The sequence below is a fragment of the Paramisgurnus dabryanus genome, chromosome 23 (genome assembly GCF_030506205.2).
Source record: "Paramisgurnus dabryanus chromosome 23, PD_genome_1.1, whole genome shotgun sequence".
NCBI classification, from domain to species: Eukaryota; Metazoa; Chordata; class Actinopteri; order Cypriniformes; family Cobitidae; genus Paramisgurnus; species Paramisgurnus dabryanus.
In genome coordinates, this window is record NC_133359.1 from 21,821,344 (window position 1) to 21,845,344 (window position 24,001).

The 24,001-nt window shown below is 36.6% G+C and overlaps 1 protein-coding gene across 5 annotated transcripts in view; it reads left to right on the forward strand.

Annotated features, from left to right (window-relative positions):
* Positions 1 to 23,942, forward strand: part of ap3b2 (adaptor related protein complex 3 subunit beta 2) — a 51,420-nt gene extending 27,478 nt beyond the window's left edge. For 2 of the 5 annotated variants that reach the window (XM_073813252.1, XM_065291434.2), the window contains exons 9-28: positions 88 to 185; positions 598 to 652; positions 1,625 to 1,696; positions 1,861 to 1,923; positions 2,013 to 2,145; positions 3,112 to 3,221; positions 3,295 to 3,471; positions 3,585 to 3,771; positions 3,856 to 3,974; positions 10,068 to 10,182; positions 10,386 to 10,569; positions 10,699 to 10,867; positions 10,944 to 11,028; positions 11,108 to 11,217; positions 11,315 to 11,543; positions 11,622 to 11,706; positions 16,889 to 16,986; positions 19,275 to 19,289; positions 22,380 to 22,518; positions 22,691 to 23,942. In XM_073813252.1, coding sequence (XP_073669353.1) covers positions 88 to 185; positions 598 to 652; positions 1,625 to 1,696; positions 1,861 to 1,923; positions 2,013 to 2,145; positions 3,112 to 3,221; positions 3,295 to 3,471; positions 3,585 to 3,771; positions 3,856 to 3,974; positions 10,068 to 10,182; positions 10,386 to 10,569; positions 10,699 to 10,867; positions 10,944 to 11,028; positions 11,108 to 11,217; positions 11,315 to 11,543; positions 11,622 to 11,706; positions 16,889 to 16,986; positions 19,275 to 19,289; positions 22,380 to 22,518; positions 22,691 to 22,841 — 2,394 coding nt within the window. In that variant the 3' untranslated portion in view covers positions 22,842 to 23,942. Of the gene's footprint in view, positions 1 to 87; positions 186 to 597; positions 653 to 1,624; positions 1,697 to 1,860; positions 1,924 to 2,012; positions 2,146 to 3,111; positions 3,222 to 3,294; positions 3,472 to 3,584; positions 3,772 to 3,855; positions 3,987 to 9,540; positions 9,580 to 10,067; positions 10,183 to 10,385; positions 10,570 to 10,698; positions 10,868 to 10,943; positions 11,029 to 11,107; positions 11,218 to 11,314; positions 11,544 to 11,621; positions 11,707 to 16,888; positions 16,987 to 19,274; positions 19,290 to 22,379; positions 22,519 to 22,690 lie in introns of all 5 variants that reach the window. The other 3 variants (XM_065291437.2, XM_065291435.2, XM_073813253.1) reach the window with 2 other exon arrangements.
* The last annotated feature ends 59 nt before the right edge of the window (positions 23,943 to 24,001 follow it).

A 24,001-nucleotide genomic window follows, 5' to 3' on the forward strand; every position in this document is an offset into this window, starting at 1 on the left:
CAATGGCAGGCAGAGGGGGAGTTTTCATAACATTTTGAAATACTTAAAATGTTAAAATGGTCTAATAATGAATCTCTGGGTGTGCAGGTGGTGATGGCAGTGGCTCAGCTGTATTTCCATTTGGCCCCTAAAGCCGAGGTTGGCGTCATCGCTAAAGCTTTGGTCAGGTTAATGAGAAGCCACAGGTAATTCATCACAAACACAGTTAAAACACTACTAACAACTCCATCTGTGTGAAACAACACAATGGAGACATATAGTGAAACCGATTTGGAAGGGTTTCCCCTGGGTGGATCCAAAGGTATGACACAGTCAAATGTCTTTTGTTTGGAGCTGCAAGATTGGTCATTTAGTAATGACATCATCAGTGACACAGCAGTGTTAGCATTAGCTGTAGATGAAGTAGACTCTCAGATGGGAAACATCATCCTTTATCCCTTATTCCCTTAAAACTGTTTTGACACTTCTAGTACCACATAATGTGTGTCTTGGAGAATCAAACACTGAATCAAACATATGTTGTGTGATGCATTTTCAATTCTTTACTTCTGTTCGCATTTTGCGTCTTTGACGTTGGTCTGTTTTGTGTTTCTGTAGTGAAGTGCAGTATGTGGTGCTTCAAAATGTCGCCACGATGTCCATCAAAAGACGGGTGAGCAATTTACACGACAGAAAACGTATAAATGAATGAAAAGGGTATTTTACTATTAATATTTAGTAATTTTTGAGCTGTCAATTTAACATTTTTAAAACATTATTTTAAAACCTATTCAAAATAGATATTTAATCATGTCCACAAGAACACAAGTACAGACAAGAACGCATATTAAGAAACATATGTAAGAAACACCAAGGTAACGCTCAATATGGCCGCTCTTCCAGTTAAAGCTACTATAACACATTTCTGATGTTAATCTGGAGTACCTATAGAGAAGAATTACATCCTTCATATCTCTAAAGAGTCTTTAGTTTTATCAGATTTATAAAAGACAGATCAGCTCTAGCGAATGTTTCCGGAAAAGCATGAGTCACAAGCAAGCAACACTGGATTACTTATGATTCACAACATGTGTCTTTTACATTATATGCACTTACGCACCAATTTCCAACATGACACAGAAGTCTGTCTTACTGCCTGCAACGGTCCTGATCTGGACTTTTCAACATAATTCAGCTTTAAACAAACATTCCCGCAAAACTCGCCCGCTACCCCTGATAAACAAACTATATCCATTGTTTCCATAATGCTGACTTACTTCTCCTTACATCCAAAATTATTTAAGTTTGTAAACAAGTCTTTATATCATCACATGTACTATATCTAACAGTGTTTAAATGTTTCTTTGTACCAAATATGGATATACTTTTAGGACAAAGATCCGTCGCTAAATGTTTTTTTTTATATATTTTAATACATTGCATGACTAAAATAACTGCCTGGAGACATTACAAACATGGCCGCCTAGTGGCACGACTTTCCTGAAGGGACTTTGCCTTTATTCTGAGTCTTTCATAGTTTGGCCATGAGATTTTTTCACAGTTTGACCCTTTATGAGCTCACTTCAAATATGTCTCATAAATTCAGTTGAATATGTGTTTTGTTTTGTTTTGTTTTGTTTTGTAGGGAATGTTCGAACCGTATCTAAAGAGTTTTTACATTCGCTCTACGGACCCCACGCAGATCAAAATTCTCAAGGTGAACAGATAATCCATTGCGTTACATTTGACTTTAAAACATTTATTTGTGTGATAATTGAATAGAAGCTGGAATTGAAACAATTTTACTGAAAAGTGTTTCAGAAATTTCTGATGTTTTATTTTTTTAAATACTGATGATTTTGTCCTTTGTTATAAATATAGCTGGAGGTTCTGACCAATCTGGCGAATGAGACAAACATCTCCACAATCCTAAGAGAATTTCAAGTAATAGTTTACATGAGCTATTTCTATGATGTATATTCAGTTGCATATACTCATAAACTCAGTTGTCTGTTTTTATGTTTGTGATAAAGACATACATTAAGAGCATGGATAAGGATTTCGTAGCTGCGAGCATTCAGGCCATCGGTCGTTGTGCAACAAACATCGGTGAGGTCAGAGACACCTGCTTGAATGGACTTGTACAGCTGCTGTCTAACCGAGATGGTGAGAACATGCATTTTACACTTTTACCGGAGTAAACGCAGGGATTTTGACCTGCCCGGTTTCTTCTGATCAGATTCGATGCAACAACCAACATTTAACCCTTAATCAGTGTTCAAAAAGGATAGACCTGATAGACTTCAAACTTTCAAAGAGCGATTGCATAAGGATATATACATTTGCAAAAACTATAAATCATTTTTTTATTTACTTGTCAACTTTACATTTATGCTTTGTTTTTGTGGAAATTTGTAAGTTTTTTACTTATTTACTGCACAATTACTTGACTAGGCCATAAATTATTGTTTAAAGAAAAAATCACTTAATTAAATCGAAATAGTTTTTTAAATACTGATATTTGCTGGTTTGTGGAAAAACTTTAGAAATTATAATTAAAGAAAGAAAGTGCAATGACCACATATATCCAATAGAGGTCCATAGGGACTCTTTGCATTTTCAATTATGACCCCATTTAAGTGAAAATGAGCCCACATTGAAAATGAATGGGAACATTTTTCATGAGCCAATTTATGGCCTAGTTAAGTAATTGTGTAGTAAATAGGTAAAAACCTCAACATTTTCACAAAAGCACCGCATAAATGTATAGTTGAGAAGTAAATAAATAAAAATGATATATAGTTTTCCAAATAAAAAATGTATATTTCCTTATGCAATCGCTCTTTAAAGTTTGGGGTCTATCAGACCCCAACCACTATAAACGGTAACATTTTTTTTACACACCTTTAGAACAACCAAATCAAGCCCAGTTTTTTTGTGCATGTTAAGATATATTATTGAGGAAAAGTCACAGAGTTTCATGCCCCTAAGATGAAGATAACACTTTTAAAAATGTAAAGGAATGGTCCAGTGGGGTCCCCGGGACCCCAAACACTGATTAAGGGTTAAAAACGTGCTTGCTGTGTTGTGTGTCATGTGATGGTGTGTAAACATTTATGTTTATGTGTTCAGAGTTAGTCGTGGCCGAATCTGTGGTCGTAATCAAGAAACTCCTGCAGATGCAGCCCGAGCAACATAGTGACATCATCAAGCACATGGCAAAGCTCATCGACAACATCCAGGTACTGTTCCCATCCAAACCTCGCCTAAACTCATCGTTTTTATACACTTCTGACCATCTGTCATATGTGTCAGGTACCGATGGCCCGAGCCAGCATCCTGTGGTTGATCGGTGAATATTGCGAGCACGTTCCCAAAATCGCCCCCGACGTCCTGAGAAAAATGGCCAAGTCCTTTACGAACGAAGAGGACATTGTCAAACTTCAGATTATTAACCTGGCTGCCAAACTATATCTCACTAACTCAAAACAGGTGAGAAGAACCCCACGCACCTCATTTCAACCTCATTATAATGGTGAAACACATGACAAAATCCTATCCGGCGACAAAATTACCTACAGTTATGTTTCTTTTTCATGCAACAGACTAAACTGTTAACACAGTATGTGCTAAACCTGGCCAAATATGATCAAAACTATGACATCAGAGACCGTGCCCGGTTCATTCGCCAGCTGATTGTTCCCACCGATAAGAGCGGCGCTCTCAACAAATACGCCAAGAAGCTTTTCCTTGCCCTCAAGCCCGCCCCTGTCCTGGAGTCTCCGTTTAAAGGTACCAGTATGACCAGTATTACCACAATTATCACTGAGGAGACCTAAAAAAGTTCCTGTTAGCATTTGTTTTGTTATTTTACAGACAGAGATCATTTCCAGCTGGGATCACTGTCTCATCTTCTGAACGCTAAAGCTTCAGGATATCAGGAGCTGCCCGACTGGCCCGAATCGGCGCCTGACCCGTCCGTGCGCAACGTGGAGGTGAAGGATTCTGTGTGTGCAGAGCGAACAGTTCTGACAGGGCCAGAGGCCGCAGGGTTGCTTCGTCAACTGACCACCAGAGGGAGAATCAACATGCAAGACCTCCCAAAGAAACGCCCCAAAGCAATCACTATCGCTCATTAGCATAACTCCACCCTCATAATGCATTAATCACGCCCTTTGCATTTCAATGGGGTGGTAGCTACTCATACTGCAATCCTATTGGTTGCGTAGCTTTTTTTTGCCATGCACAAAGAATTATTGTGTTATTAGAAATTTATTATTGGATTACATTTACATTTTATGCATTTGGCAGGCGCTTTTTTCCAAAGCTACTTACCGTGCCTACATCTTACTATTATGGGATCGAACCCATAACCTTTGCACTGCTAACGCAATGCTTTCCATTATAGTGTATATATTACACATTTATTGTTCAAAGCGATTTACATATGCATGAGGTTCAAGGTCTTACGCTATTCGGTTAGGATTTTTGTCTGCAATGTTCACGTTTGTTATTTCATAAATCACTCATAGTTCGCAGATTTCACATCAACTAGATGTGGTATGTTATCGATAATAACCCCCAGAGTCCCCGTTTGACAATCTGTCTATCTCTCTATGTCTCCGTTCACCATTTTATGCAGCAAGAAGAAGTCATAGACACCAGTGAGGGCCGAATCGGCCTACTGGGAGATTGGAGAGAGGTGCTCACAAGAGTGCAGTGGTTTCTCTCTCTCTTTATGTGGTCAGGTCCAGCTTGACCTGTCTGGTTTGAAATGTGTTTTTATGTGGATTGTGTGAAATCTGCTGACCTACAAATCCCATTTCCTATCATACGAACCATCACATCAGCAAACTTCCATATTAATGTTGCACTTCCATTTCTGTGACCTCAAATTGTGACCAAAGCATCGAAGCATCATCCTAATACAGATTTGTTATTGATATATATTCCAATATAACCAGAGGAGTATATTAGAGAAATATCTGCGGGGTGAATTCACTAAACGGTTGCAGACACCTGCGTCTTATTTGCTGACCAACCGCGATGCGGTTTATTACGAAATGTGAAAGATAAGCTGCATCTGAATTGTTTTTATTTAAATGTCTCATGCATTTGGCAGATTTGGCAAAACACAGTGCTTTTCGCCTGCCACAGTTAACATTGGTATGTTACTGCCCACAGGCAGTAAATGTAATTTAATTTAAAAGAGACATTTGTTTACATTGTAAAAAATTCTGTAAAATCTACTGTAATTTTACAGTAAAATTACTCTACAGTTTATTACTGTTAACATAAAATTCTGTATATTACTGTTTTTTCGAATTTACAGTAAAATACTGGCAGCACAGATGTCAGCAATGTACTGTAATTTTACTGCGAAATTACTTTACAGTTTATTACTGTATACATAAAATTCAGTATATTACTGTTTTTTATTTACTGTACAATACTTGCAGCATAGATGCCAGCAATCTACTGTAATTTTACTGTGAAATTACTTTACAGTTTATTACTGTAAACATGAAATTCAGCATATTATTGTTTTTTTTTAATTTACAGTACAATACTGGCAGCACAGATACCAGCAATCTATTGTAATTTTACAGTGAAATTACTTTACAGTTTATTACTCTAAACATAAAATTCAGTATATTACAGGTTTTTTTCCATTTACAGTACAATACTGGCGTTACTTTACAGTTTATTCATAAAATTCAGTTTATTACTTTTTTTTCATTTTATAATACCAATACTGGCAGCACAAATGCCAGCAATTTACTGTAATTTTACTGTGAAATTACTTTACAGTTTATAACTGTAAACATAAAATTCAGCATATTACTGTTTTTTTTATTCACAGTACAATACTGGCAGCACCGATACCAACAATCTACTTTATTTTTACTGTGAAATTACTTTACAGTGTATTACTGTAAAGATAAAATTCAGTATATTACACTTTTTTCAATTTACAGTACAATACTTGCAGCACAGATACCAACAATCTACTGTAATTTTACTGTGAAATTACTTTACAGTGTATTACTGTAAACATAAAATTCAGTATATTACATTTTTTTTTCAATTTACAGTACAATACTTGCAGCACAGATACCAACAATCTACTGTAATTTTACTGTGAAATTACTTTACAGTTTATTCACAAAATTCAGTATATTACTGATTTTTTCAATTTATAGTACCAATACTGGCAGCACAGATGCCAGCAATCTACTGTAATTTCACTGTGAAATTGCTTTACAGTTTATTACTGTAAACATAAATTCTGTTTATTACTGTTTTTTTCAATTTATAGTACCAATACTGGCAGCACAGATGCTAGCAATCTACTGTAATTTTACTGTGAAATTACTTTACAGTTTATTCATAAAATTCAGTATATTACTGCTTTTTTCAATTTATAGTACCAACACTGGCAGCACAGATGCCAGCAATCTACTGTAATTTCACTGTGAAATTGCTTTACAGTTTATTACTGTAAACATAAATTCTGTTTATTACTGTTTTTTCAATTTATAGTACCAATACTGGCAGCACAGATGCTAGCAATCTACTGTAATTTTACTGTGAAATTACTTTACAGTTTATTCATAAAATTCAGTATATTACTGCTTTTTTCAATTTATAGTACCAATACTGGCAGCAAGAATGCCAACAATCTACTGTAATTTCACTGTGAAATTGCTTTACAGTTTATTACTGTAAACATAAATTCTGTATATTACTGTTTTTTCAATTTATGGTACCAATACTGGAAGCACAGATGCTAGCAATCTACTGTAATTTCACTGTGAAATTGCTTTACAGTTTATTACTGTAAACATAAATTCTGTATATTACTGTTTTTTCAATTTATAGTACCAATACTGGCAGCACAGATGCTAGCAATCTACTGTAATTTTACTGTGAAATTACTTTACAGTTTATTCATAAAATTCAGTATATTACTGCTTTTTTCAATTTATAGTACCAATACTGGCAGCACAGATGCCAGCAATCTACTGTAATTTCACTGTGAAATTGCTTTACAGTTTATTACTGTAAACATAAATTCTGTATATTACTGTTTTTTCAATTTATGGTACCAATACTGGAAGCACAGATGCTAGCAATCTACTGTAATTTTACTGTGAAATTACTTTAATGTTTATTACTGTAAACCTAAAATTTAGTATGTTACTGTTTTTTTCCAAATCACAGTAAAATACTGGCAGCACAGAGACCAGCAATTCATACTGTAAAATTACTTTACAGTTTATTATGGTAAAAATAAAATACAATGTACATTTTCTAAGTCAATAATTGATTATCGTACGCTCCAAATGAATAATGTTAAAACTAGGGCCGGGACTCGATTAAAAAAATTAATCTAATTAATTAGAGGCTTTGTAATTAATTAATCTAAATTAATCGCATTTTAATCACATATAAATATTTGACCTGAGAACATTAAGAAGTAATTTTTTTACATGGATTTTTAGTATACACTTTTAGAAATGATGTGTTAATTTTATGCACATCATTGTGCGGTAAGCTTTTAACACATTATGTGTAATTTTAAGACATTATGTGTCATTTTGTGTTGATTTTGTGTTCAAGTATAAAACATGTTGTGTTAAAAGTAACACAAAATGTGTTGTTTCAATAATAACACAGAGATGGGTGGATTCCAGGATGACGCAGTTTGTTGTCCCAGAATCAACACTAATGTGTTGTTTTGACTGTCTGTGTTCCGGTACCTATTTGCGCGGATCCCCCACCTCACGTATAAAAACAACAAAACATAATATACTATATAGCCTATATTAAAATTAAAATATAAAAAATATATTATGCACATTTTTAAGTTGCACATCGTTTATAGTTTTCTTAAGTGGGATTCAGATGTGAAAAGCGCTGCGTAATGTACGCGCTTTTAGTCTTACCATTGAAACTTAACAAAATTAAAAAATAAGAGGTGATATATAGCTTTAGCTTACATAAATGCTTGTTTCTTTAATGTTGCAAGATCCTCTTCAGGTTTTCTTGCTGTTATGTTTATAATAGTTCATTGTTCAGAGTTCATATTGATGATCTTATAGTCCATTTAAAAATGTTCTTACAAACTGACTCTATTCGTCAGAAAAACACCATTTAACTTTTTTCCTTTACCTGCCGTCGCTATTCTCTGTGCGTGTCCTCCGTCAAAGTAGCCTATTAAAATTAATATGAAGTTGATTTTTGAAAGTCTTAAGCACACCGCAAATCAAACGTGCTGCTATATGCTCTAAATGCGCGTGTAAATGTAATTTCTGGGGACTGCCAAGCTGATTTTTAAGTGATATAGGCTACTCATTGCATGTTTTGGCATTCGGTAGCATATGCATCAATGAGATGCACGGTGTTGCTTTTAATGTTCTTTTTAATTTATATTCACAAAACCTAACAACAAAACATTGTTTATAATTAGTAGACAAATTATTTGAAACGAAATTCATTTTAAAGTAGCAAACAAAACTTAAATTAAACTCGCAATAAGCTAATTAAATTGAAACAAAACAACATTACAACAATATTTAAACCCAGCAATACTCAAACATTAACATATAACAGACATTAGGATACATGTTAAAATAATCTGTAGTTTGTTGGTAGATGTTTATTGGGCAAAACCTCCGTTGCAAACCTCCATTTACCAGAATAAATAATTTTTACTTTGAAACTGATGCGTTGTCCCGTTAAAATCAGCTGTTCGTTTAGGTTCCGTCTACTTTTATTTAAACTGCAGCACAACTCCGGAGTTCTCGAACTAAAACAGGGTCTGCAGCATTTACGAATGACTCCGTTAATAAGTGCGATTAAAATGCGTTAAAATGTTTAACGCGTTATTTTTTGTGTAATTAATTAATCTTAATTAACGCGTTAAAGTCCCGGCCCTAGTTAAAACCTGTCAGGTATCCAGTTGAGAGAAAAAGTTAATGTCTGGATGGCAGTGATGTGATGGAGAAAAAATGGTACTGAAGCTGTAACTGAGACGGTACTCTTACCATATATGTAGCTATAGAATACTATTTAAGGTACTATTATGCACTTTTTAGATACAAAGTGTACTTTTTGAAAGGGTACCGCCTTAGTGACAGCTGGTACTTTTGTTTCTGACTTCACTTTCATCTCAGTCTGCGTAATCCTTTACAACTTAAAATTGACATTGCAGATTGCAGATTGCAATTTGTTTTGATTTGGTCAGCTTGTGGTACCATTACTTGATGTGCATGATTCTGAAGGTTAGCCAGGCGTAAAATAATGCAAACTCAGTGTATTGTGGATGCAATTCATCTTTAGTGAATTCCCCCCAACATTTACATTGCTTTAACTGAGGCTGACACATGGATATATTAGGAAAGAGACATCCTACTAATCTTTTGAAAAGTGCAACCTGATTCCTTGTGTGTACTTTTTTAAAATCGTTTCTTTATTTTCTGTTCTTTGCTTTCCTCTTCTTCTGGCCATCTCACAGCATCATTCTTGCGTTTCTTTTGTTTCTTTCTCGTTTGCCAGGTTATTAGACTGCTCGAAAGAGTCGCCACTTTAACCAGCGTGAGTCCGTCAGTCACCCTTAGCGTCAGACCCAAGAGCTTATGCCACCAGCTTAGTCTAGCATCTGTACTGTGCTAGATCAGGCTTTCCCCTTCCTCAGCCCCTGCTCTACGATTTAACTAAGTCCTCAAAAAACCCTCGAAGACGACCTACGGCACTGACGTTTAATTCCAACAATGAGCATTTAATGAAATTTTCAAATGACAGTGCAAACAGCATTTATCTTATGTTATGTGGTGCTGGAGGTCGTTTTTGTTGAGGATATCTTTCTTTCATGATATGTTTTAGCGTATACAGTAAGAACGAATGTGGCCATGAATGCACGACCTTCACTACTAAAGAGATGAAAACAGAGAACTGTTTTTATTAAACGTAAAAAAGTGTACATTTACACGTTTGCTGCTTGTATAGAGGCATTCATGGCCGTTAATACAAACCTCCTGCGGTATTTGAACTGGTTTGAATTTGGTTTTGCGCTCCCGTTGCAGATTCCAGACTGGAGCAAATGCCCGAGCCGGAAGGATCGTAAGGAGAAGAAAGTGGAGAAACCGTTCTACTCCGATTCGGAAGGCGAATCAGGACCGACCGAGTCTGCAGATAGCGGTAACCATGGAGACAGCAACTTCCTTTCTTTGATGAATCTAACTAAAGAAACAAATCATCTACTTTGGTTGAATGATGGTTTATGATCTCGAATGTTTCAGTATGGACAATTTACATTTTTGGGCAATTTGTCATTGGTCTTAAAATGTTCCCTAGATATAGATATCTGATTTAGTGATCTTACTCCCATGTCTTTATTCTAGAGTCCGACTCCGGCAGCGGGTCACCGAGCGTTAGCGGCAGTGATGAGAGTGCTTCCGGGTCGGAGAGCGAAGAGAGCGGAGGGGACACAGAGTCGGAGGATGAAGATGAAGAAGAGGAGAAGAAGAAGAAAAAGAGGATGGAGAAAATCAAAGCAAAGAAGCCAGTGGAGGAGAGCGCAGAGAGGTCTGACACTTTATATGTCTCATTTATTCGCTAGAAACTGAATTTTTGGCTTAATTTGGTTCATGCGTTCACTTGACGCCTAAACATCAGAATATGTTTGTGCTCCTGATGATTGATTCGCTCTTACAGTGAGCAGAGCAGCGGTGCCGAGGACAGAAAACGAATCAGGAAGGTGGGAAAAGATCGAAAGAGTACATCCGAGTCAGCGAGCGAATCAGAGAGCAGCGAATCAGAAGAGGAGTCAGAGGACGAATCAGAAGAGGAATCAGAATCAGACACTGACATCAGAAAGAAGAAGGTTGGACTTTCAGACATATGAGAGAGACAACTCGCGTATTAGAGTAAACTTGATCTTTCTTTCTCATTTCATTCAGGCACCCGCAAAACAGCCACCCAAACAATCTAAAAAAGAGAGCAAGAAGGAAACGCAGGAAATGTCTTTGCTGGATCTGGATGACTGTAAGATATCGGTCACATTCAAAACCAAACACACATAATGCTATAAAAACACTAATGTCTCTTTATCTCTCTCTCTTAGTTGAACCGACACTAGCGTCAGCTCCCGTGACTCCAGTTAACTACTTGTCCAGCAGTCTGGTTTCTGATCTGGAGGGTTTGTCGTTAACCGACACCATTCTGGCACCTACGGTAAATAATTAAATTTTTCGAAGCAATATTAGTTTCTAAACAATAGCTATAGACATGTTTTTGAAAAAAACCCTAAAACATCTCATCTCCATCTTAGACCATCGCTCCATCTGGTTTAGTGAAGATGTATGAACTCCTGCACCGTATAACGGGCGAGGGTCTTGCAGTTGAATACTGCTTCAGCAGGCAACCCTTCAGCCCGGATCCTCACATGGTGGCGGTCCAGATCCAGTTCACCAACAACACAAGCTCAGAGACTAAAAGCCTCCACATCGAGGAGCCCAAGCTTCAGTCAGGAATAAGGATCAAAGAGTTCCCAGAGATCGGTCCGTATACCTGGCGCAACTTGGGTTTATTCACGAGGCTGATCACCAGAGAGTTTATTTTTTCTGCATTTCTTACAGAGTTGCTACCAGCAGGTGAATCGGTTACGGTGGTGATGGGCATAGATTTCTGCGACTCGACGCAAGCAGCGAACTTCCAACTTTGGTAAGAAAATAATTACAACTGCAATTGTTTTATCCTGTTAGAAAACCAGATTGTACTAGCTTTTTATAAAAAAAAGCGTGCACACTGGCACGGAGCAAAGCGAGACCTTCAGCCTATGGGTCGGAGCTCAGCCCCGATTGCCCCGGCCCAATTTAAACCCTGGGCATGATGTATGCATGAAACTACAGCCCCAGTATTTACAAGTTTGGAGTAAGAGGACCGTATGGTCCGCAAGTGTGTGTTTCATATATGAAACAAGTGACCTTTCAAAGTGATTATGTAATATGTAAGGTCATACAGCTAGTGCATGACGAGAAGTTGTGGTTCAAAAGTAGGGGAGAGCGGGGGCGAAAGTACAAATTTTTTTTTTTTAAATGTACTTTTAAAATATTATGTTTTAGACAGAGATATATTTTTGCTGTGGTCAATAACTTACAAGTGTGGTCTATCAGTACCAGGTGGAATTTTGTAAAAATGTAAAACAACTTTAAAATGTAATTTCACTTTAAACATAAGTAGTGAATTTTTACTTTCGACTAAATATTAAATATACATGACTATGATCTCGTTAATATGTAACTGCAAACATATTTTGTAATTTATCTTTGTAAAAAATAATGAAATTACTTTTTAATTTAAAATTTCAGTTTTATCAAATGTTTTAAAAGCAACCAACAGTACAAACTTAAATTGTTGAGAATATTTTATTTCAACAGTTCAAACACTATGAAAATGAAATTAAATCAAATAATATAAATTTTCGACATAATACAATAGTATTAGCAGCGGGACAAAAGTAACAAGTGTTAACATTCGTCCGACAGGATCTCCTCACATTTAAACCCGATTTATTTTTATTTTGAAAAACTGAAACTACAGGATGTGTAAGGTCACTAATTAACCTGTAGATTGATCAGTATTGTAACACATGAAACAAAAAAAACAACGCGTTATGGGTCATTTTACAGAAACGTCCACTTTTGGTATGGCAAGATGTCTTAAAATGTATTTCTTTTTCTAACATTTAAACTTAGACCACATTATTAGATTACTCTTTGACTTAATGAGTTCACATAAATGACAGCTTAATGATTTTTTATTTTTTGTGTGCATGTACTTTTGTCACTGGTGTTACCTTACTTCTTTAGCAATATTAAAGGTGTTTATGAAATATTATTAATTTTTTTCAGCTTTAAAGCTTAATTCTTAAGTGTAGCAGAATTCAATAAATGTAAATTTTTTATCATGTCACATGTGAAAGATTTTATTTAAAGTGAAAGAAAAAAAAAAGTAACACCAGTGACACAACAAATCACCAGTCACTGGTGTTACTGATCTTCACTGCTGTTACCCATAAGGAAGGTAACACCAGTGACAGTAACACCAGTGACAATTTTCATGAAAACCTATTTATTATCATGTCACATGTGAAAGATTTTATTTAAAGTGAAAGACAAAAAAAACAGTAACACCAGCAGTGTTGGGGGTAACGCATTACAAGTAACGTGCATTACGTAATAATATTACTTATCTGAAGTAACGAGTAAAGTAACACATTACTTTTTAAATGTGCACATTAATATTTCAGTTACTTTTTCAAAAAAGTAATGCAAGTTACTTTTTTAGTTTAATTAATTTGTTTAAAAGTCAGTTTGAGTCAGAAACTGAGATGGCAGGCCAGAGCTCGATATTTTTGTGATTTTGCAGTTTCTGAATTCAGAACTTTTCAGTCATAAAAAAACACCTGCAAGGCCTGAAAGAGATCAAACCTCAGCCAAGAAAAAGTAACGCAAAAGTAACTAAAAAGTAACATAAGCATTACTTTTCATGAAAAGTAACTAAGTAACGCAATTAGTTACTTTTTTGGGAGTAACTTAATATTGTAATGCATTACTTTTAAAAGTAACTTTCCCCAACACTGAACACCAGTGACACAACAAATCACCAGTCACTGGTGTTACTGATCTTTACTGCTGTTACCCATAAGGAAGGTAACACCAGTGACAGTAACACCAGTGACAATTTTCATGAAAGCCTATTTATTATCATGTCACATGTGAAAGATTTTATTTAAAGTGAAAGACAAAAAAAACAGTAACACCAGCAGTGTTGGGGGTAACGCATTACAAGTAACGTGCATTACGTAATAATATTACTTTTCTGAAGTAACGAGTAAAGTAACGCATTACTTTTTAATCTGCACATTAATATTTCAGTTACTTTTTCAAAAAAGTAATGCAAGTTACTTTTTTAGTTTAATTAATTTGTTTAAAAAAATAATAATGTACTGAATTAAACTAAACATAGTCACATTATGCACTCTATGGTCCCTATCTTGCACCCAGCGCAATTGACTTTGTCAGTGACGCATGTATCATTCGTATTTTGCACCGGCACACAGCAGGTTTTTTCCTCCACAGACGCACGTCGGCAAACTAGGGAATGAACCTGGGCGGTTCAGCGCAAAAAAGGAGGCGTGTTCCGGTGCAAACCATCCCAGATGCTATTTTGCAGTTTCAAAAAACAATTGCGCCACTGACCAGGAAAAACTAGTCTAAAGTCAGTGGCGCGTTGCGCGTTGTTCATTATGCTATTTTAAGGGGGCATGCTTGACCATAATGTATAGTGTGCACAACGCGCATACACTTTGCTTATCTAATCTACACAGATGCAACAGTTATTTTTGCAAATCATAAATTGTTACAATAAAAAATATTACCACATGAGATAAGGGAAATCATAGTGGTGAGCATTGTGGTGATAGTTTTTATTTATTGTGTGGCTGCGTTAAAAAATTCTCATGCAAATAACGATTAAAATATTTTCATAAGTTTGTTGTGTGGCTGTATTACGTTTATTTTATGTAAATAATAATTAAAATGTTTTCATAAAAAACGTTAATGTATGTGAACTTGATTTGTAAGAGTACTTTGGGGTTGGACTGCTTGCGTTTCTTGGGTGCCGATTTCAAAGCCCCCAAACCCTTTCAGCTGTGAGGGTGGACGCAGCGATGTCCTCTGCTGGCGTCAGGTCCTGAGGCATATCCACCTCCCGTTACACGGTGTGCCCAATTTATGCTGGCAAGTTTGGGATTCCCCCGTCTCCTAACATCATTGTAGCGCTTGCGGCGCAACGTCCTGGGGATGCCAGCTGATGAGACAATTGTGGCTATTTCCTCCCACGCTTGTTTAACCGACGCTGATTTGGGTGGGTTTCTCCTATCCCCATACAAAACAACTTCTCTGTCTTTGACTGCTCTTACAAGAACGTCGGTCTCCTCAGCTGTGAACCACTCATGGCGTGCGCCTGGTAAATCCGTCATAATAATAGCAACCCGCCATGGAATTTGCGCACTTGCGTTTAAAGGGAATGTTGGATGACGTTCTGATTGGTTTATTTGACGTTATGCCCAAACCACACCTATGAATAATGAACCTACTTCAGACCAACCCCTTATTGATTTGCTCCTGGCGCAAGAATTATTTCTTCCGCCGGGAAAATAGCAACAGCGCCCAAGATCCGCCCACAAAGTCACTTGTGCTTTGTGCTTCGCACTTGCGTTTCAGATCGTTAAAATAGGGCCCTATGTGAACACCCCTGTGTGGGAACAGTTTGAGTCAGAAAATGAGATTGCAGGCCAGAGCATGACATTTTTGTGATTTTGCAATTTCTGAATTCAGAACTTTTCAGTCATACCTGCAAGGCCTGAAAGAGATCAAACCTCAGCCAAGAAAAAGTAACTAAAAAGTAACGTAAGCATTACTTTTCATAAAAAAGTTACTAAGTAACGCAATTAGTTACTTTTTTGGGAGTAACTTAATATTGTAATGCATTACTTTTAAAAGTTACTTTCCCCAACACTGAACACCAGTGACACAACAAATCACCAGTCACTGGTGTTACTGATCTTCACTGCTGTTACCCATAAGGAAGGTAACACCAGTGACAGTAACACCAGTGACAATTTTCATGAAAACTGCATTTTACAAAATTTCTGCTGCAAATTATCAAACCACATGTTGTCAATCATTGTATACTCACTAAATTAAGTAGTTAAATACATTTGTTTTCTAGTTTTTTGCAATTCCCAAACAATAAAGGAGGTCATACCAGTGACTTAAACTAAAAGCTTCATATGAAATCATGAGATAAATGAGAAGATTTCTGATAACTGAAAAGAGACAGTGGACTTATATGGGCGTCTCTTCATAGATCTCCAGGAAATTGAAAGAAGGAAGTCAAGTGATGTCATCAGTGTGATTTTTATAAAAAAATTCAATAGTTTGCCTGCGCATTCAGATCTTAATGATTAATGGTAAACAAACTTGGCTTGCTGTCCTCGAAGGGAGCTCTACAGCTGAGCTCTGAACCTTCAGAGAGAGCGAACCTGAAGCCGGGGCTCGAGCCCCAAGTTCAACCCCCCCTTGCAACAGAAATGCACAGAGGAAGAAAGAGAGCAGTGAAGGAGGAGATGGGGAGGAGGTGGGATGCCGGAAAAACTGCAGCTGGACCCGGAGGCCGGAAGGCTGCCTTATATACGCCCATAATGATGATTGACAGACCTGAATGTTTAGGCTCCTCTCGAAACTACGTTTAGAACTACAATAAGAGCTTTTTTGTTAAACTGTAACACCAGTGACACAACTCCAGGGGACCACTACCTTCACTATATATTTTATAATATTTATTTAGCATTTTGTCTTTTAATGTCATTAACATCATATATTTGCTTTTGGCAAAAATGACAATCATTTTGCTAGATAAGACCCTTATGCCTCGGTTGGGATTGTTTAGAGCCCTTTGAAGCTGCATTGACACTGTAAACTGTTGAGGTTCACTAAAGTTCACTACATGAAAAAAAAACTTAATTTCTTCTCGACTGAACAAAGAAAGACATAAACATCTGACATTGTGGTGAGTAAATTATCTGATTTTTTGTGAAAGTGGAGTAATCCTTTAAGGTACTCTAGACTTTGGATCCAGTTTGACCAAGATTGACCACAATAGCTCGGGTGATCAACCATGTAGACTTCTTTGACCAGCTAATGATCATGAATGAGGCCATGTTAGGCCAGTTAACAGCATCTGGTTTTAACAGAACATTCTCCCGATCATCTCAAACCTGATCATCATGATTTAAATTGTTAATGTAATGTTTCCTGTGTCATCTGCTCTGTTTTAGCACTCACAGCCGAAAGTTCTTCGTCTCAATCCAGCCACCTGTCGGGGAATTGATGACTCCGGCGTTTTTGACAGAAAGCGATTTTAAGAAGGAGCAGGGTGAGCAAATATCATCTTTAGTAACTTAAGCTAACACAAACATGAATTTGAGCATTGAAGAGGTGGATAAATCCATCTGTGATTTTTTCCGCAAATTTTTGTCAGTCTCTCTGTAACTTGGTTTTGAAGTTTACATTAGAGAAAGAGAAACTCTCTCATGTCTTTGTATGCGTTGTGTATTATTCATAAAATAAGCTCTGATTTCATGCTTTATGGCTTTTATTAGGGACAAATCAGCTTATGCTGTCTTGCAGTGTTTCATATATTTCATTCTTTCATTGTTTTGACAAAGACAGTAAGTTTTTTAGGGCTAGTTCAACAGCATACTATAAAGTGTAAGTTTACAATGGATAGTATGCAAATTAAGATTCAGGCTATGTTAAAGCTCTACTGTGTACTTTATTGAGTTAATTCTTAACAAAAACCCATGTTTTCTTTCAAAAGTATGTGCTCATTCATGTGTAATTACTTCCCACCCACTAATGAAAGTATTCTCGTAAGTGTAGAATCTGCTATTTAAAATGCATACCGTCGAAGCGCTCTCTGGCTGAATCCATGTTGTGCCTCCATCTTTGAAATACATTCGCCGACGAGGGACATTCCTGAAATTCAAGCTCCGCCTTTCGCGCTTTCACTCTACACTCACGCTGGCTGCTGGCTGAAGCCTTCGGAGGTTGCATGTGTAGGCGGTATACGTCATCAAGACAGTCTTATTTCAGAATATTAACAATTATAAAGCTGACAATTATTCTTCGTTAATTGTAAATTGATGTAATATGCGTATGACTTGCGAATGTAATGCTCAGTTGATTTAAATAAACCAGGCTTGATGACGACCTGCGTAGCTGAATCCTTCGGATTTTACAACAACCGCACACCGTGATGAACCTGCGATCTAATGCTTTGATTTGAAAGCCTGTTGAAGACATATTCTCGAGGACATTAAAACAAATCGCCAAGGATGCGAAACGGGGATTTTAAACGACAACGTGACAGGAAAAACATCAAGACCAAAGTCACTATTGGAGTTAGTTTTCCAAGATGGGACTCGAGGGACACTGAAGTTGCACTTTCTATATTCTCCACAGGTAATTCAGCATATTCGTTTACATCTATACAGTCCATGTTGTAAACTTGAAGTTTTATAGTTCCTTGGCTAACTTTAGCATGATTATGCATAACACCTGTTAGTGTAAACATGCATGTGGTTTAATGTGTTCAAACAGACACACGCCGTCTCTCCGCCCATTTATGTAATCTGAGGTACTGAGATAAATGTTTTTCATCTTTTCTGACCTCTAGCACAAACACACGGTGACAGCGCTATTTTTAGCCTTTCATTGATAAAAGCGTCTGATCTGCGCGTCTTTCGTTTCATTTTACAAGCGTGTGAAAGTTGCGCGATCTTTTTTCACCAATATAAGAGAAAGCTCTTACATATACACGGACATGTAACGTTTACTTAAAACATAAGCATTGTTACTCTGACATAATGTCTGACATAATACTCTGATAAAAGCGTCTGATCTGCGCGTCTTTCGTTTCATTTTACCAGCGTGTGAAAGTTGCACGATCTTTTTTCACCAATATGAGAGAAAGCTCTTACATATACACGGACATGTAACGTTTACTTAAAACATAAGCATTTGTACTCTGACATAATGTCTGACATAATGCTCTGATAAAAGCGTCTGATCTGCGCGTCTTTCGTTTCATTTTACAAGCGTGTGAAAGTTGCGCGATCTTTTTTCACCAATATGAGAGAAAGCTCTTACATATACACGGACATGTAACGTTTACTTAAAACATAAGCATTGTACTTTGACATAATATTAATTCGCGTCCATTTAAACCCGTCATGGTTGCTTTTTGTATGTGATTTTAAGCGGACATATCATGACAATCAGACTTTTTTCATGTTAAACATAAATCTGTGTGCTTTGATGGATCACAGGCAAAGGACATTGCAAATTGTTCATTTTTTTCTCATTGCTTTTGCTTTGTAGCTACTGGAAGCCATGTTAACCTTGGCATGACACGGCCGGGCCACCGTACGAGTTAAAACACGTTCCGAATGGGGGGGGGCTAGAAAGTATTATTCAGTTGCTTGTCATATAGACTTTCACCGCTAGATGGGAGTAGATCTTACACAGTGGAGCTTTAACAAATAGCGAGCCCCCATGCCGCCAGCAGCTTAGTTTAACACATCATAACCACCTGATGACTTTTTCATATTTTACATGCTCATTTGTTTTTTTCTATGGGCTCATTTTATCGCTATCCATTAGAGAATCTATTGAATGGTAAGTTTCTTGGATGTAGTTCAATAGCATTTACACTCAATCCCTTTCCATCTAACACACACATAAAAGTCATTTAACACGCCCCCTTGCTTTCCCTCTATCAATAACTTTCATGTTAGCAGCATCCAGCTATAGACGACCGTTACTATGACTTTGCATTTAATTGCATGTCGAGGTAATGATGTGCCGCATCTCACCAGGAATGTGCCGTGCAAACACAAAACCCATGTGATGGACCTTGAACCATCATGACTTCCAGCATGTTGGCAAAAACCTGTCCAAATCTGCTTCATTCCAGCAGTCTGAAAGATTGAAACTTATTATTGATTGGTCCTTTTACTGTTTACACATCTTACAAAACCCAATCGGCCCACATAGATCTCTACCCATTACCCTGATTTCACTCTGCATATAAACACCTATACCAGTATTTTGATGGCTTATTACATTTTTGAATGTCAAAATCTCCGAAAACCTTTTTTGTGTTTTGTCTTTGATTTTTGATACTTAATGTTTTCTCATGTATGGGTCAAAACACAACACTTGTCCAAAATCACATGACTGCCATTTATTTAAATGTACGCATTTGGCAGACCTTTTATCAAAAAAAAAAAATTTTTAATCAGTATGTGTTCCCAAAGTTCAAACCGGGTGTGCCTCATACATCTTGAAAAGTGAGCCGCTGGCTCTTTGGTCGCCCCCTGGTGGCTGGCTGCATTACAAGTCATAAATAATTGGAATTTGTACATTTTCCAAAAGAGAAACCCTTGTATTGTGTTCATTGTTTTGTGACGATTTTGCACAAAAACTGTTGCAACATTTAACATTTTAAATTTTTATTTTAAAATGTTTTTTTAACATACCTATGTTTAAAACATCCTAAATGAACAATTTAATATTGCTGTGAAATGAAATATAGCTTTTCTTTTTCTAAACAGGCTCATCTTTTGTTCTTGAGGCTCATTGTACAAATTCAAGAAATCACTGTTTACATGATGTGCACACATCAAGCATGTCCTTTCTGACTTCTTGCATTTTACACAAATGATGCTTATTTTGGTGTCATGTTTTGTGGGGCACAACTGGCATCACCTGTATTCACCTCTGGATTTTCTGTGGCTCGGAATTCATCTCCTTTACATAGTATTTCATATACATTTAAACAGAAATGATAGTTCACTTTACTTTTCTGTGTCTGAGGAAGTCTTTATCAGTACTGAAAATAGTGAGGAAAAGCTCACTTTTCCCTTTCCAGGGTAGTAAAACACCAACATATACGCAATAAATGTATTTAATTTGTGTCTGTACAGTTGCCTTGGAACAAACAAATATGGGTCAAATTGACCCGCGAACATCAAAATCGTAACAAAAATCATTATTTGTGCTAAAAAAAAACCCCACTTCAAAACACATCAGTGTATTCTTACTTTGCATGCATGTTCATGGCCCTAAATGAGAAAAAGTGACAAATGTCTGGAAGAAACGGTAACTTCAGTAGAATTTCATATACATTGTAAATAGAAATAATAGCTCACTTTTACCATCTGTGTCTGTAAAAGTAATTTTCAGTACTCAAAAGAGTGAGGAGAAGCATTTTTACCCCCATTTCAGGATAGTAAAACACCAATATAGCAAGAAACACTAAAATATATATATTTAATCTAGGTTTATACAGTTGCTTTGGAACAAAACAAAATGCGGGTCAAATTGACCTGCGAACCTCAAAATTATTACAAAATTAATTTTGTACACTTTAAAACATATCAGCATGTCCAAACTTTGCATGCATGTTCATGGCACTAAATGAGAAAAAGTGACAAAATGTCTGGAAGAAAACGGCAACTTAAGTAGTATTTCATATACATTGTATATAGCTCACTTTTACCATCTGTGTCTGTAAAAGTCTTTTTCAGTACTCAAAAGAGTGAGGAGAAGCATTTTTACCCCCATTTCAGGATAGTAAAACACCAATATAGCAAGAAACACTAAAATATATATATTTAATTTAGGTCTATACAGTTGCTTTGGGACAAAACAAAATGCGGGTCAAATTGACCCGCGAACCTCAAAATCGTTACAAAATTCATTTGGTACACTTCAAAACATATCAGCATGTCCAAACTTTGCATGCATGTTCATGGCCATAAATGAGAAAAAGTCACAAAATTTCAAGAATAAAATCTCAGGTTAACTGGTTTATCCGACAGCTTAAATATTCAAAACGGGTCAAATTGATCCAGAACATAGTATGAGGGTTAAGGTAGTTGTTATCACGCTGAATATGTTATTTTTGTGATAAGTTCAATTTTAGGTAGTAATTTGATGCTATAGATAGAAATCGTTATGATTGACATTTGTGATTGACAGCTTCTTTGTGCGGACTCTTGGAGCTTCAAGGGGATTTTAGATATAACTATTAATTTTCGATTTCTCTGTTATTTCACACTGACAAAATGAGTTGTTACTTTACTTTATTTTAGCAAGCCAGTCAAATGAGACATTCAAGGGGCGTGGTTGAATTGGGCACATGACCGTTTGAGGGAATTTTGATAACGCGGCTCCACCACTGAGCTCCATGGACGATTCCTTCGGCGCATGCCCCAGTTTCAAAACCGGTTTCAATCACTTGGTCTCATTTGACGATGATGTTAGAGAATTTGTGAATCTGAAGAATTAATATGACAATTATTTAAAACTAAAAAAAGTTTAACCTTCAGTTAGTACTGCTACTTATTGTCCATGTTATCAACACGCCTACACCAGTACTGTGTTTTGACCCATATCTATCGCCCTGTCAGTTTTCAGAGCTTGGCGCAATGCATTCTGGGTTTGCTTTGTTCATGAACAGTACATGCAATCCTCCTATTGAATTTGGCTTAAATTACGTAGGTATCTTATAAGGCTGCTGAATTTTGTTGCTACTATTCTGAACTTCCTTCATGTAGGGAACGCAATCATGTTCCCGAAAATTTCAGCTAAGTAGGCAGCTCACTAGGTTTAGGAATAGAGCCAGTACCCCTGCTTTTAGCCCATCTCTAAATTTGGAATATACTAAAGATAGTCTAATCTCTCTCTCTCTCTCTCTCGCAGGAAAACTGATGGGAATGAATGAGATCTCAGAGAAGTTAACGCTTGGGGAGAAATGTGTGAATGAGCACGTCATTGTTGAAAGAGTCACAGCCACTGCCAACTTAAGCAGGGTGCCTTGCGGTTCTGAAAAGGAGTGCAGGTAACATAAAGTGAAAAAGCAGTTCCAGTATAACTCTTGACTTAAAGATGACTGTGTGTGTTAACATTTTCTGTATTTTTTTTTTTACATTTTTCTGTTTTTCTGGCCTGTGATCTTTAAAACTTAATCTCAGTTCTCCTCCGACTCCTCCCCCTTCTTTACCTGTTTACAGATTCGCAGGTAAAACCGTCAGCAGCGGCTGTATCGTACTGGTGACCGTAGCTAATAAAGAAGGGGGCGGAGCTCAGTTGACGGTCAACTGTGAGAAGATGTTGATTGGCACAATGCTGGTTAAAGATATCCTACAGGCCCTCACGCAGTGATGGCGCCCCCCGCAGACCACACCCTCCTATTTATTTGCAGCCGTGTGTAAATCTGCCACGCTTGTAGCATCAAAAATCATAACCTGCAGTGAGAGGCATCAAATCTTTTGTTTCGCTTGGTTCGTTGAATGTTGCATGGTATTAAAACAGCAGTACACCAGTCAAAGAGGTCATGGATATCTTTTAGTGTGGATAGATTTTAATGTCACGTTTAGTAAATAACATCACAGATAGAAACAGAATCTGTTTTAATTTCAGATAATAAAATATCAAACGCTTGCGGGCGTCTGCAAACAAATGATGCTAGAACTTTAATCTGAACTCATTTTTAGTCATTTTATTATTTTAGCCATCTGGTCCAAATTTGATTTTAGTGGTGAAAGAAACAAAAATTTTGCCTTTATTTAAAAGTGTTTTTCTGTGTTCTGCACTGTAAATCATGCTATTAAATTGGCAAAAACATTTATGTTCAATTCTCCCTATTCTGGGAGTTATTTTGACTGTTTCATCTAAATTTAACAGTGATTTCAGACCCCAGTGACAATAGCAAATGACATCATGCTTTTAAAAACTGGTTACAAACATTAACTTTCTGGAGTATATTAGTGTACCAATACCTCTAATTTATATCTAATACATTGAAATAAATTTCAATAATTGATTTGATTTCTGCCCATTTACAGTAAGAAACTGTATAAAGTTACTGCAAGAAATTGTTTTAATTTTCTGACCGCCATTGTCTCATGTACAATGATGTAGCAACAGGGAAATGTATGTCTTTAGTGTATCTAAATTTGAAAGAATTGACCGACTTCAAACACTTCTGTCACAGATGCTTAACAGCATCAAAGTTATTAAATTTGTTTTCCTGCTAATAGCACTTTGATTTATTAAGTGTATTTTTTTCAAAGGGAATATTTTATTGTCATGATGATGTGCTTGTGGACATAAACTTGAGCTTCCTCCACAAAGTTACTTTTAAGTTTTACTTTGTCCTCTCAATGTGACTGTGGGAATATCATGTGTTGAAATATCACATCTCTATTTATTATAAAGAGTTTTAAATGTCAATAAAGCAGAATGTGGACTCATGCAGATGAATTTGACGTGTTTGTTACTTATTTGATGACAACTTCCCTTTAATGACAACTGGCCCCGGT